Here is a 15,873-nt window from a genome sequence, read left to right as displayed (position 1 = left end):
TGAGCCAAATCAGTCCTCCTACTTTGCACTGATGAGGAGCATACATACCGAAACACGAGTCTGCATTTGTAGGGTCTGTTTTGGCTTCTCATCCTAAGTTAAGGGGAAAGACTCATTAAAGGGTCTGGACTTCTACGATTGCTACATACGGTAGGTGGCGGTAGAGTTTCAGTCCGTAACTATATCACGCTAGCCTACTTACAATTAGATTGGAGGCTAAAATTTGCCTTCAAGATGAATGGCAAGAAGCTTAAATGGTTGCTGCACCTTCACACACCTTGATCTCTTTAGACACTTAATTTGTATATAAAGTTAACTTACCCCAGAAAAATCCCTCCAAAGTGATGGTCACTATGTGTCTCCCTTCTGTCTAACTTGCAGCCAGGACATGGAGATGGAATATAGTTAGTGAGGAGCGTGCATTTGTCTCTCAACATGAAGTGATGATGGGCCTTTACCTCTCAAGAGGTAGAAGGTCATTAGCTATAAGAAGTGGGGGTTGGCCTTTTTCTTTCTAGAGAAAGGGGAATGCGGGCCTTTATCACTAGACTGCACGTCGTGGGCCTGCCTTCATTACTGGACTTCTAGTCATGGGCGGTCCTTTATCAGTGGACTGCAAGTCGGGGTGGGCCTTTATCATTGGACAGAGTCAAGGTGGGCCTTTATCAATGGTCAAGAAGTTGGGGCAGGCCTTTATCAATGGACAGGAAGTAGGGGTGGGTCTTTATTGCTGGACAGGAAGTTGGGGCAGACCTTTATCACTGGACAGGAATTTGGGGCAGGCCTTTATCACTGGACAGGAATTTGGGGCAGGCCTTGATCAATGGACAAGAATTCGAGGTGGGCCTTTATCACTGGACAGGAAGTCAGGGCAGGCCTTGATCAATGGACAGGAAGTAGAGGTGGGCCTTGATCAATGGACAGGTAAGTTAACTCCACAGGAAGAGGGGTGCATGTCTTTATTTCTTTACAAAAAGCAGGAGAAGGCTAGTCACTGGACAATGACAAAAGCAATGCATGCTGGGAAAGGAAGATCTTGCACCTATAGTGCAGGTAGAATTTTTGATAATGTAGAACCTCCCATATTGGGTCAGGTCCTAGACATTTTATAGACTAGTATGTGCAGTTTTATATTCTTATGGTGGATGAGGGCAACAAGACCATGTTTTTATTCAAATTTTAGGTGACAAGAAAGCCAAGCTAACAATCACACTCAATATTTACAAGCAGCCTCTTTATACGCCAAGCTGTGCAAACAATGAAAATGTGAAATACAAACAGCATTATTATCACATAGACTACAGTTATAAAATGAAGGTACTTAGCGCACCAACAGGTCAATTCGTGTGTGCCCAGCAGCCACAACAAGGCAACCCCTCAATGCAGGGGCAATAACCACTGCTATTAGATATGCTTCTCCTGGGCCAATAGTCTAAAAATGTAAGGGGCAGGTAGTATCCAATGCTAATGAAAAAACGGACTAACGAGAGTAGCGCCATGTCAGAGGCATACCAGATAAAAGTGCTTAGGGTCCCTCTAGACAGAGGTCGCCTTGTTGTGGCTGGTGGGCACATACGAATTGGCCAATTTGTGCATTATGTACACTAATTTTATAAGTGCAGTCTATATGGAAGGAATGCAGCATACATTTCACATATTCAATGTTTGCATACATCCCAGCGCACACAGTGGCTGCTGCAGTCTTGGCTACGTATATAATCGTCAATGCAGCTAGCACCCTGTTCACACTTGCGTCATTCTGTTAGGTGGTGCTGGTCAGTTTTTTATTTCACCTAACATTTGCACCTTAATGTGGTTATATAATCGACCCCCGATGACGGATGTAAAGTGACATAAAGTGATGAATGGCTGTGTCGCCACCGCTGCACTGGATACTCACTTGCTTCACGTTCTCGGCCAGGAAGACAAAGTAAACACTGCAGAACCCAAGCTGTGTGGCCACCAGAGCAAAATCTATAATATTCCTTCGGGGGAAAAAAAACAAAAAAAACAACAAGGGATCAAGTGAGGACACAAATTAATAAAAACTACAACTTCAAAACACAGATGATTTATTTATCCGGCAGCCCGGAGAGCCTCCGCTATCGACATCCACGGCATCTCCATGTAACATCTGCCTGGAGGTCGTCAGTGGTAAACATCTTCCTTTACTCTTCTCGTATCGATCTGGTTTTATTATTAGACTCTAGTCACATCCAAAGCTGCATCAAAAGTGTTATCTGCTTCCCACATTTCCTAGTACTGCAGCCGAAAGTTATCGGTCAGTAAAGGGCAGGTCAACTGACGACCGGACGTTCAGCTTTGGGTGTGAATGATGCACAATACATGAAATGGACCCCATTAGTGAGCCAGCTTTAAATAAAAGAGGTTGCCCACTACTTTATCATTGATGACCTATCCTTAGAATAAGTCATCAGTGTCGATCGGGGTCCGACACTCGGCACGGCTCCCGCCGATCAGCTCTTCTTGGTGTCGGTGGCCGCCGGTCATAAATGCCCAATTGTGGGGCCGCTCGATCTACTGATTGTGACCGCGGTTGGGTACAGCACAACCGGAGAGATGGATGTGCCCAGCCGCGGCCAATATCAGAAGACGGAGCAGCCCTGGAATTGGGACTTTCCGACTGGTGGGCGCAGACACCGAGAACAGCTGATCAGCGGGCACCGTGCCGAACCCTGACCGATTAATGACCTATCCTAAGGATAGGTGATCTATGATGAAATAGTGGACAACCTCTCTAAAAACACTACTGACAGCGCCCGTCACCGCTTCTGTGTCTGGCCTCCATAGGAGATTGTCAGTTTCACTATATACAGCTGTACTGTAGCAAAGCAGCATGTAACCCATGTGATCACAGGTTCAAAGTCCCCTATGGGGACTTAAAAAAAAAAAAAAAAAAAAAAGTGAAGTTATAAATGTTTTAAAAAATTAAAAACAAAAATGTGTGCACGTTTACATTGTCCTCTTTCCCCAATCACCAACCAACAAAAAGAATTTGTAAATCTATTTGTTTGTCGCAAAACCATTAACATCTAAAATCAAAGTCTAAACACCAGAGTCACGCAATGCCAAGCAGACAAGATGCCCTGTGCGGGACAAAACGGTATCAATATAAAAATAAAAAAAAACCTCACAGAGCTGCATCAAAAGTAAAAAAAAAAAAAAAAAGTTACTGGTCTTAGAAAATGGCACAAAACATATTTTAACTACGGTAAAAAAAAAAAAAAGTAAAAAAAAAAACTTTGTAAATTGTGGAGAACCACTGTCAGATTTTTTTCTTTACTGCACAATAAACTTGTGAAAAACAACTCCCAGCCAAAAAAAAAAAAAAAAAAAGAGTAAATGTGTAATGTCACCCGAGTTCTATCGACGGGGAAGCTAATCAGCGAGGCGAGCAGCGCCGGGCTGGAGAAGGGAGATACGGTATCTGCTCCGCTAATAATGAGGGATGTGCTTCATGTACGGGGGAAAGAAAGAGAGAGGAATAAGTAAAACATCTAAGAAAACAAAGTGATAAAGTCAGAGGAACGGCGCCACATGAGATAAACGTCTGACCACGAGAAGCGGGAAATAAATGGAAGCGAGCGGGAGCATAATAAACACATGTATTCCCAGCAGATAAATAAGATGCAAACGCTTCGCTTTCTGTCCGCGGCGTTTCTGTGCCGGAGGAAATCTCCGGTAACCTAAGTGTTTTCGCAACTGTTTTGCATTAAAAGATAGCAAGTCATAATGTCTGTAAACAAAAAAACAATTAAAAAAAAAAAAAAAACCACAGACTACCGTTTGGAGTATGCAGCTCCTCTGCAGACCACGTGTCTGTAGTTACAGCGCCTGGTGTCCGCTGTAGGTCTGCTCCACATCTTCCCTCCCTTCTACTGTTTGTAGAATGTCACGGGGTAAAAAAAATTTGATTAAGGCAGGATCAGACTACGCAAAGTTTGTTTGTAGTCTGTAACCATGGAGACACGGAACTATGCATAAGAGCAGGAAGCATTTACTTTCCATCGCCTGCAAAGTTGCTTTATTACTTCAGAGGCAAAAGAGCAAAATAAATTGGTTGCGAAGGCTGACCCTTTGAAAGGCGTTTTTCAAGAATTAAAAGGGGTAATCGGAAATGTGAAGACTCACCTTTTAAAAGGTGTTTTTCCAGAATTAAAGGGGTAATTGGGAATGCTACAAAACAGCAAGAAATGTGATAAAATAGGAAAAAAATACAATAATAATCCCCAGTTTAAACCCCCACAGGTCCAGCACTGATGTCCCTGCAACGCTGATCTGCCATACTCACTACCGTATGTTAGAATCATGAAAATCCCTGTTAAATCTTATGGATCGGCTGCTGCTGTTTATGATCAAAGAATCGAGATCTGGGTCGCAGTCGATCAGCAGACTGGAGAAGTCACTGAACTCAGACTCCCCCCTATAGCTTGGGCATAGCTCCATCATATGGCCGTGCCTGGTACTGCGGTTCTGTCTCATTCACAAAGACAATTTAGAAGGTTTTCTGTGACTGAGCAGAGCAATTCACTCTGCCCAATCACTGTAAGAAAGTGAAGGAAAATTGATGAGAAAGCGAAGAGACAGATGATACAAATGGTAACCAGAGAGCCAAGCACAACTTCCGCAGAGATTAGAGGTGAACTCCAAGGTCAAGGTCCATCAGTGTCCGATCGCAACGTCCGACACAGTCTTGGCCACGGTGAACTTTATGGAGGACGGCGGAGAAGGGAACCACCGTCCCGATAGGTTTGTTGTGCCGCAGACTTACTTTCCAGCTGGGGCATGTTGCTGGAGGAATTTCACAGGTCCCACTTCCAAGGCTAGCCCGACTGTTTCACTGTAGCCTAAATTTGCTTTTTTGTACCTAAAATGACATGAGAAAATATAAAAGTAATAACGACCATATGAAAAAGTGACCGGCAAGAGCTGAAAGACGTATCAGAGGGTAATAAACAGAGGAAAACTGGGAATAATACATCAAGTCAGCATTGTTACACTTGTGACTGCCAAAAAAATTTACGTAACACCCCTGGGTAAGGATCCTGACCTTGTATCAGATGATAGGTATTCCAGTCTCCAAGATCCTACCCCAATATGTAGTAGGTGTAATAATAATAATATTAGCAGATACCTCCAATTAGAAATGTAGTACAGTTCTTCTGATGTGTATTTATCCTCCAGGACCTTAGGTATCCATGGTTACAGCCACCAGCAACTAGCTTACTGTCACTATATCAGTGCTGGTAACCATGGATACCAAGGTCCTGCACATGAGAAAAGATTTTGCGCATCAGAAAAACTATACTACATTCCTAATTGGAGGTATTTGCTAATATTATTGTTATTACACCTGCTACATATTGGGATATCATCTTGGGAAATGGGAATACCCCTCCAAGTCACTTTTCTATTTTTATGTGACTTTTGTTGTTTACTGCCTTTTTTAGCTTCAAATTCTTTAAAATGGAGCACGATTTTTTTTAACATTTATATTTAACCATTTTAATGACTTTTTAGTGCAAAAAAAAGTTGTATATTACGATAGCATATAACTAAATCTGCTCTAAAACTTTCGGCAATATATGAAATTACCGCGGGGGAGGGGACTGGAGCACATTTGTGGAAAAATAAAGACTTTAAAAAATAAATAAAAAAGTAAAAATTAATGAATCTGCTGAAAATACCTGAAAACCCCAAACCCCGACCACAATGACTAACATAAGAAACAAAACACTTAGAATAGACTTGAAAAACAGCCAGAATTTTATAGCAGAATAAGATGCAAATGAAAAAAAAAAAAAAAAAGGTGAAAAACACTAAAAATTAGACAAAATAAAGCACAAATGCAATAATGGCTCAGGGCCCTATGAGTTTATTTAGGAAAAATGGTCAGAATCAGTGTGTGGGAAAAACTTAAATAAAGAATTTCAAAAAAAAAGAATCAGTGTGTGGGGACCCACCTCAGGGTGACATTTTTTACATTTGCAGGAGGAACAAAAGAGAGAATAGTACAACAGAGAGGTTCTGCCCACATCTGTAGAATGGACCTAACTACAAAAAATTAACTACCGTAATCACACGACACCTCTTACCTTTGGCATAAAAAATGGCTGCAGCGAACCAATATGTTCATACAATGAATGGAGACGATGCCAAAAAACAACAAGCTCAATGGTCCCAACTGGAAGGAGAAAAATGAAACAAGTCAATGTGTATAGGAGCAGTGGATATCGATATCAGCTTGGTTGTATGCAAAACCTACAGACTTCCTGCTGTTAGCAAGAAGAAAGAATAACTGTTGGAAGATCCAATACGGCACAAGCTCTGCTTCCCCACAGAAAACATGAAGTTTTCTCCTAGGATTTCCTGATACTTGATTGAATCCATCTTTTCCTCCACATGCTGCAGGTTTCTAGCCCCAGTGGAGCACCGAGCCACCACCATAATTCACTGTAGATATCTCCAAGCCACCACCATGCTTCACTGTAGGCATCACCGAGCCACTACCATGCTTTACTGAAGGCATCACAGAACCAACATCAAGCTTCACTGAAGGCATAACAGCGCCCACCGCCATGCTTCACTTTAGGCACCACAAAGCCACCGCCACACTTCACTGTAGGTATAACCAAGCCCCCTCCATGCTTCACTGTAAGCATCCCAGCACCCTCCTCCATGATTCACTGTAGGCATCACAGCACCCACCTCCTTGATTCACTGTAGGCATCACCGAACTACCATTATGCTTCACTGAAGGCATCATAGAGCCAACATCAAGCTTCACTGAAGGCATCAAAGAGCCCACCTCCAATGCTTCACTCTAGGCACCACAGAGCCACCGCCACGCTTCACTGTAGGTATCACCAAGCCCCCTCCATGCTTCACTGTAGGCATCACAGAGCCACTGTCATGCTTCACTGTAGGCATCAAAAAGACAACATCATGCTTCACTGTAGGCATCACAGAGCCACCACTATGTTTCACTGTAGGCATCACAGAGACTGAGCCATTGCCATGCTTCACTATTGGCATCACCGAGATAGAGCCATCACCTATCTTCTGTACATGCATCATTGAGGCATCGTTAAACCTCTAGAAAGGCCAAGTATTTGATGAGTTTTATGTCAAGCTCTTGAGGCTTGAAACAATACGCAATTTACAAATCTCTTCCACTTTTCCTGACTACTGCTCTAAGTTATTTAACCCCTTAAATAGAATCTCTCATATCATAAGGCATTGTGTGGTGAATTTGAAGAATCCACTTGTTACCTGAATTGAGCTCAGCTATTTGCATTTTTCTAGTATAACAAACAGCAGAAAGGTTGCATATTTTGCTAGTAAATCAAATTTATAATGTCGGTTGCATGGAATGATATTAATCACAGTGCTTATCCATTCAGGCTCTATGGAGTACAGTACCATAGACAATGAATAGAGTAACACTGCACATGCTCAACTGCAGCTTGGTTCAAAAGGAAAATCTAAACCCCCCAAATAATTATTGTGATTGGTGGGAGTCCTTTTGGTTATATCCCCACCAATAAGATACAACTAAAAAATAACACTACTTATCTGCAGCCACCACTAGGGGGAGCTCATTGCATACAGTGTTACTATAATGTGCAATGTATAAACAGTTTGCAATAAGCTTCCCCTAGTGGTGGCTTCAAAGTATTAAAATGCTATTAAATCTACAGTATGTCTATAAAAAAAAATTGCACAGCGACAGCTATAAACATATATTAAGAAATAAATGATGTATAAAGATTGCCTAAAAATTACAGAGCTAAAACGTGGATTTTCAATATACAGCATAGAGATTTTCAGGCAAAAGTGTTCAGAAAGTAACACCTGGAGGAATTGTTAAATTCATTGTCAGGGTCACAATGAAGAATCAAGACAGAAGAAGTAGAGAATACAGATATAGAAAGGGATGAATAGGAGAGGACCGTCTCTGTACATGACAATGGAGCCGTATCCTGCCGCTGATTGTCAGCTTTATTACAGGGAGGGAAGGAGCAGGCGGCTGATCGAGGACTTACCAAAATTCCTGCATTTTTCATAGCAAGAGGCAGCCCGAGAAGACCGGTGCCGATGTTCCCTTTTAAGACATGTATTAGTGTCTGAACGAACCTGCAAACGAAAAGTCAGAAAGCAGCTGCCGTGACTTCACCCCTTATTCAGGTCCAATATTCAGGGCCATTACTGGAGTCTCCCACCAGCAGCCCACAGCCTCCATCCATCAGTACCACCTCCTCCTGTGGCCCACAGCCTCCATCCATCAGCACCACCTCCTCCTGTGGCCCACAGCCTCCATCCATCAGCACCACCTCCTCCTGTGGCCCACAGCCTCCACCCATCAGCACCACCTCCTCCTGTGGCCCACAGCCGCCATCCATCAGCACCACCTCCTCCTGTGGCCCACAGCCTCCATCCATCAGCACCACCTCCTCCTGTGGCCCACAGCCGCCATCCATCAGCACCACCTCCTCCTGTGGCCCACAGCCTCCATCCATCAGCAACACCTGCCCCTGTGGCCCACAGCCTCCACCCATCAGCACCACCTCCTCCTGTGGCCCACAGCCGCCATCCATCAGCACCACCTCCTCCTGTGGCCCACAGCCTCCATCCATCAGCAACACCTGCCCCTGTGGCCCACAGCCTCCACCCATCAGCACCACCTCCTCCTGTGGCCCACCCACAGCCTCCATCCATCAGCAACACCTGCCCCTGTGGCCCACAGCCTCCATCCATCAGCACCACCTCCTCCTGTGGCCCACAGCCTCCATCTATCAGCACCACCTCCTCCTGTGGCCCACAGCCGCCATCCATCAGCACCACCTCCTCCTGTGGCCCACAGCCTCCATCCATCAGCACCACCTCCTCCTGTGGCCCACAGCCTCCATCCATCAGCACCACCTCCTCCTGTGGCCCACAGCCTCCATCCATCAGCACCACCTCCTCCTGTGGCCCACAGCCGCCATCCATCAGCACCACCTCCTCCTGTGGCCCACAGCCTCCATCCATCAGCACCACCTCCTCCTGTGGCCCACAGCCTCCATCCATCAGCACCACCTCCTCCTGTGGCCCACAGCCTCCATCCATTAGCAACACCTGCCCCTGTGGCCCACAGCCTCCATCCATCAGCACCACCTCCTCCTGTGGCCCACCCACAGCCTCCATCCATCAGCAACACCTGCCCCTGTGGCCCACAGCCTCCATCCATCAGCAACACCTGCCCCTGTGGCCCACAGCCTCCATCCATCAGCACCACCTCCTCCTGTGGCCCACCCACAGCCTCCATCCATCAGCAACACCTGCCCCTGTGGCCCACAGCCTCCATCCATCAGCAACACCTGCCCCTGTGGCCCACAGCCTCCATCCATCAGCACCACCTCCTCCTGTGCCCACAGCCTCCATCCATCAGCACCACCTCCTCCTGTGCCCACAGCCTCCATCCATCAGCACCACCTCCTCCTGTGCCCACAGCCTCCATCCATCAGCACCATCTCCTCCTGTGGCCCACAGCCTCCATCCATCAGCACCACCTCCTCCTGTGGCCCACAGCCTCCATCCATCAGCACCACCTCCTCCTGTGCCCACAGCCTCCATCCATCAGCATCACCTCCTCCTGTGCCCACAGCCTCCATCCATCAGCACCACCTCCTCATGGGGCCCACAGCCTCCACCCATCAGCACCACCTCCTCCTGTGGCCCACAGCCTCCATCCATCAGCACCACCTCCTCCTGTGGCCCACAGCCTCCATCCATCAGCACCACCTCCTCCTGTGGCCCACAGCCTCCATCCATCAGCACCACCTCCACCTGTGGCCCACAGCCTCCATCCATCAGCACCACCTCCTCATGGGGCCCACAGCCTCCATCCACCAGCACCACCTCCTCCTGTGGCCCACAGCCTCCATCCACCAGCACCACCTCCTCCTGTGGCCCACAGCCTCCATCCATCAGCACCACCTCCTCCTGTGGCCCACAGCCTCCATCCATCAGCAACACCTGCCCCTGTGGCCCACAGCCTCCACCCATCAGCACCACCTCCTCCTGTGGCCCACCCACAGCCTCCATCCATCAGCAACACCTGCCCCTGTGGCCCACAGCCTCCATCCATCAGCAACACCTGCCCCTGTGGCCCACAGCCTCCATCCATCAGCACCACCTCCTCCTGTGGCCCACCCACAGCCTCCATCCATCAGCAACACCTGCCCCTGTGGCCCACAGCCTCCATCCATCAGCACCACCTCCTCCTGTGCCCACAGCCTCCATCCATCAGCACCACCTCCTCCTGTGGCCCACAGCCTCCATCCACCAGCACCACCTCCTCCTGTGGCCCACAGCCTCCATCCACCAGCACCACCTCCTCCTGTGGCCCACAGCCTCCATCCACCAGCACCACCTCCTCCTGTGGCCCACAGCCTCCATCCACCAGCACCACCTCCTCCTGTGGCCCACAGCCTCCATCCACCAGCACCACCTCCTCCTGTGGCCCACAGCCAGTATCCATCAGCACCACCTCCTCCTGTGGCCCACAGCCTCTATCCATCAGCACTACCTCCTGTGGCCCACAGCGTCCATCCACCAGCACCACCTCCTCCTGTGGACCACAGCCTCCATCCATCAGCAACACCTCCTTCTGTGGCCCACAGCCAGCATCCATCAGCACCACCTCCTCCTGTGGCACACAGCCTCCATCCATCAGCAACACCTCCTCCTGTGGCCCACAGCCTCCATCCATCAGCAACACCTCCTCCTGTGGCCCACAGCCTCCATCCATCAACACCACCTCCTCCTGTGGCCCACAGCCTCCATCCATCAGCACCACCTCCTCCTGTGGCCCACAGCCTCCATCCAACACCTCCTCCTGTGGTCCACAGCCTCCATCCATCAGCACCACCTCCTCCTGTGGCCCACAGCCTCCATCCACCACCTCCTCCTGTGGTCCACAGCCTCCATCCATCAGCACCACCTCCTCCTGTGGCCCACAGCCTCCATCCATCAGCACCACCTCCTCCTGTGGCCCACAGCCTCCATCCATCAGCACCACCTCCTCCTGCGGCCCACAGCCTCCATCCATCAGCACCACCTCCTCCTGCGGCCCACAGCCTCCATCCATCAGCACCACCTCCTCCTGCGGCCCACAGCCTCCATCCATCAGCACCACCTCCTCCTGTGGCCCACAGCCGGTATCCACCACCTCCTCCTGTGGTCCACAGCCTCCATCTATCAGCACCACCTCCTCCTGTGGCCCACAGCCTCCATCCATCAGCACCACCTCCTCCTGTGGCCCACAGCCGGTATCCACCACCTCCTCCTGTGGTCCACAGCCTCCATCTATCAGCACCACCTCCTCCTGTGGCCCACAGCCTCCATCCACCAGCACCACCTCCTCCTGTGGCCCACAGCCTCCATCCACCAGCACCACCTCCTCCTGTGGCCCACAGCCAGTATCCATCAGCACCACCTCCTCCTGTGGCCCACAGCCTCTATCCATCAGCACTACCTCCTGTGGCCCACAGCGTCCATCCACCAGCACCACCTCCTCCTGTGGACCACAGCCTCCATCCATCAGCAACACCTCCTTCTGTGGCCCACAGCCAGCATCCATCAGCACCACCTCCTCCTGTGGCACACAGCCTCCATCCATCAGCAACACCTCCTCCTGTGGCCCACAGCCTCCATCCATCAACACCACCTCCTCCTGTGGCCCACAGCCTCCATCCATCAGCACCACCTCCTCCTGTGGCCCACAGCCTCCATCCAACACCTCCTCCTGTGGTCCACAGCCTCCATCCATCAGCACCACCTCCTCCTGTGGCCCACAGCCTCCATCCACCACCTCCTCCTGTGGTCCACAGCCTCCATCCATCAGCACCACCTCCTCCTGTGGCCCACAGCCTCCATCCATCAGCACCACCTCCTCCTGTGGCCCACAGCCTCCATCCATCAGCACCACCTCCTCCTGCGGCCCACAGCCTCCATCCATCAGCACCACCTCCTCCTGCGGCCCACAGCCTCCATCCATCAGCACCACCTCCTCCTGCGGCCCACAGCCTCCATCCATCAGCACCACCTCCTCCTGTGGCCCACAGCCGGTATCCACCACCTCCTCCTGTGGTCCACAGCCTCCATCTATCAGCACCACCTCCTCCTGTGGCCCACAGCCGGTATCCACCAGCACCTCCTGTGGCCCACAGCCTCCATCCATCAGCACCACCTCCTCCTGTGGCCCACAGCCTTAAAAAAATATGTCTGATGTTGGAGAATTCGGAGTGTCACGCGATTTTCAATCCGCTTTTTAACTTGAGCCTTTACATAGAGTAATTTTCTGTCATTTTAACATAGTTTTCCAAGCAAATATTCTTCACTTTATATATATGATATTTAATTAGTGCTTTGCATGTGTAGCTTACTGTACATGTATTTTAGTAATAAATAATTTTCTGAAAATAATGGCGTGGAATCCCCTGAAATTTTAAAAACCAGCTGAGGGAAAGCAGACAGCTGGGGGCCGATGTTTATAGCCAGGGAATGGGATAATGCCCAAATAATAAAGTCTGCGCAGTGTAGCATTGTCTTGTAAACAGGGTGCGGTGAGGCGGTGTATACTGCTGCTGGGTGCTCGGCTGATTAAGTGGATGCAGCGCAGGCAATGGGAGGAAGAAGTGAAAATCCATTTATACAATGTACTATTTATGATCTTTTGCTGTATGTCGACACAACCACCAACGCTTATAGAGGGATAGACTGGAAAGCCCCAGCGGGCACAGATTGAAGTAATGCAAGGTAAACTGGACACTAGGACTGCAGCAATATAAGATGCACCGATCAGCTGAGGACCCCAGAGTATAATAGGTAAATCATACTCTATACATGAAGCACTACAACCCCCAACAAGACCTCTCTACTAGAGCTGCCTAGTGCAGTCCCGGACCAGGGCAGTCAACATTTCTATGCCCAACATCCTGGGCGCCGCTGACATTAGGCCCCTTGGTGTAATGTCCAAATTTGCAGTTTTTCCCTTTTGCCTTTGGATATGATGTGCGGATAGCTCTGGTGGATGAGGGGTACCTACTGTCTGGGGATAGAACGCTTTCGCCACTAACGTAGCGTGTGGACTGCTGTGACTACTGGGGGAGTTGGGAGGCCCTGCTGTGACTGGTGAGGGGAGATAAGCAGAAAGTGCTAGTAAATAGTGGGCAAGCACAGAGGAATTAGATGCCAGCCTTATTTTTCATATTCTAAAGGGGGGCTCTGCTCTGCACTGACTTATCTGCCAGCCTTGCTCCCCTACTAGCAATGTGATGTGTTTTCTGCATATAATGTACAAGGCTCATTCCTCGGATGAATTCAGCGGCTGGGTGCGCACGCATCCTTGCAGCTCCATTTAAGGAGAACGTGTCATTTGTCTCAAAAATGTACACTTTCCTTATCTTATCTAATTGCCGCTGTTCTCCTGAATCCGAGGCCGTTTTTCTTTTGTCTCTGTGCCTCACCATTCCCGAGATATGGGTCCTGTATATAAATGTAGTATTTTAGTCAAGTGGGCGTGGTCTTCAACTCTTCTCATTGGGCGTCTTCACGAGGACCACACCCAGTTCGATAAAAAGACATATATGGGGAAAAGAGAGCCACATCTCAGGAATGGAGAGGCGCATGAAGAAAAGAAAGACAGCGTCGGATTCAGGAGAACAGCGGCATTTACACCAGATTAAAAAAATACATATTTATTAGTAATGAACGAACGTGCTGGGATAAGGTGTTATATGAGCATGCTTGTGTGCTGGCCACGTGTCTTGAGCGTGCTCGAATAGTAATGTTCAAGTCCACTCGGCTGCATGACTCGCGGCTGTTCAAGGCTCTATATACTCAACACTGCGCCCATCAACATGTCCACAATACAACATCCCATCACGATCCGACGGCCGGTCATGGCCATGATACTTTCTGATCATGATCAATAGTGAGAACACTATAACCCCCAACCGAGCAGAAATGTTACTCCACTACTGGAAGGCTGAACTGGATACCGGTCAGTCACTATACATACGTCAGGCCGTCCTCGTTGCTTGGGCGGGTGTCTCGCCGAGAGGATCGATCTTCATCCGAGTTCTCATCACGACTTCCTTCATCTTCGATTAGAGGCTTCATTACTTCCATGTCTACGGAACGAATCACAGGTACAAGAGCGGTGACTGAGGAGAATGAAGTCCCCCTCCTCACACATGCGAAAATACATCTCAGCCATTGCCAGATAGAAAAGCCTCCCGCTCTCCGCCTACTGACTGCACGGCCCATCATTACGGAGGCAGAATTGGAAAAAACGATGGAGAAAGTAGAATCTGAGAATTCCATTCTAGATGTATAGGAAGGTTCAAATATTACTTTACCTAGAAACAGATTAGTAAAATTAAGTTTATATAGGGGGTCCTGATTACAGAAGGCTTCAATAAACTTTACAAAAAAAGTGTCTAAGCTTGGCTTTTATTGATCAGGCCAACGCGTTTGACTCCATGGGATGGAGGTACTTGAGGGCTGTGACGAGTAGATTTGGTTTTGTTGTTCATACCACGTTCAATGAATCTGGAAACAAGTCAGTAGAGTTGGGCGGATCTATTACAGTCCATCGGCCAGATCAGTAGTCTCTGCCTGAGGGACATGAGGCTTGGGAACTCTCCTGGTGATTAGCAGGACTGACGTGACATCTGCTGCGTGCCACTCCACGACGACCATGTTGAAGGGAACAGATTTAGGAGACTGCTGAAATGGCCGGTGGACCAGACGTCCTGCAAACTGATCCACCCATCGCTAGTGTTCAGTCATTAAAGTCAACTGGGACAAAAACCCATCTGATGGCTCTAGATATGGCAGTGGAGAATTTGCCAGTGTCGGACTGTGATGCCAAACGCCCACCAGTAACAAACTCCAGGACGCCACTTTTCAGCAACATGCAAATATGACTTTATCCTCATTCACAAATTTCTATACCAATAAAATGGATTGTTAAATAAGATGTCGCCTTTTGTCTCTACATAGTGAATCAGTGTATTGTGCCAGATACTTCTCATATTAGAGGGCGGTGGGCCATTCCTGCACAGGCAGTGGCCCACCCGAGGATTCTCCTGTTCTCCTGTTTTCCAGTCTGAGACTTCGTGTTCCATTACAATGGGTTAATAAAACTACGTACCTGAATATTAAAGTAAGCTGTCAGATAAATAATTATTTTCAGTGTAATCTCATGCCTTTGATCACTCTAGTGAAAGTGGCGGCTGCATGTTCGGCTTCCTCTAAGGATTGTTGGAAGGGTCAACTTTCTCAAAAAATCAAATTGCTGCCTAAAATGTTTCTACATTGTCTAGAATTCCTCTAGAGATTCTTCACCACCCTTCACAGGCACGTGGTCCCAGAATAAAACTGGAAACTCTCTGCGTACCTAAAGATTGGGGGGGACGGGAAGGAACTGGCTCTTCTCTGTTTCGCTGACCTCGTCACAGGTTGTCTACGATGACTCTTCTGATTACTATATCATACCCTTGTTATAGCCGTGGGACTGCTCTTTATCATTCCCACTATAATATTATGGCTGTACTCTGTGAGGCAGTAACCATATCTCTATAGCCACCAGGGCTGTGGAGTCAGAGTTGGAGCCCATTTTGGTGGAGTCAGAGTCATGGAAATTGAGGAGTCGGAGTCGGATGTTTGGCTTACAGACTCCACAGCCCTGGCAGGGCTGTGGATTCGGAGTCGGAGTCCATTTTGGTGGGGTCGGAGTCATGGAAAATGAGGAGTCGGAGTCGGATGTTTGCCTTACAGACTCCACAGCCCTGGCAGGGCTGT

At 48.6% G+C, this 15,873-nt stretch overlaps 1 protein-coding gene across 3 annotated transcripts in view; it reads right to left on the bottom strand.

Annotated features, from left to right (window-relative positions):
- The window catches only part of SLC36A4 (solute carrier family 36 member 4), a 268,852-nt gene that overhangs the window by 221,451 nt on the left and 31,528 nt on the right, over window positions 1-15,873 (bottom strand). For all 3 annotated transcript variants that reach the window (XM_069759231.1, XM_069759233.1, XM_069759232.1), the window contains exons 2-6: window positions 14,087-14,198; window positions 8,067-8,157; window positions 6,117-6,205; window positions 4,793-4,888; window positions 1,901-1,985 (exon numbers count right to left, since the gene is read on the bottom strand). In XM_069759231.1, the coding sequence (XP_069615332.1) occupies window positions 1,901-1,985; window positions 4,793-4,888; window positions 6,117-6,205; window positions 8,067-8,157; window positions 14,087-14,198 (473 nt within the window). The remainder of the gene's footprint in view (window positions 1-1,900; window positions 1,986-4,792; window positions 4,889-6,116; window positions 6,206-8,066; window positions 8,158-14,086; window positions 14,199-15,873) is intronic.

This window comes from Ranitomeya imitator, chromosome 3 (genome assembly GCF_032444005.1).
Source record: "Ranitomeya imitator isolate aRanImi1 chromosome 3, aRanImi1.pri, whole genome shotgun sequence".
Lineage (NCBI taxonomy): Eukaryota > Metazoa > Chordata > Amphibia > Anura > Dendrobatidae > Ranitomeya > Ranitomeya imitator.
This window is presented reverse-complemented; position numbering and strand designations above follow the sequence as displayed.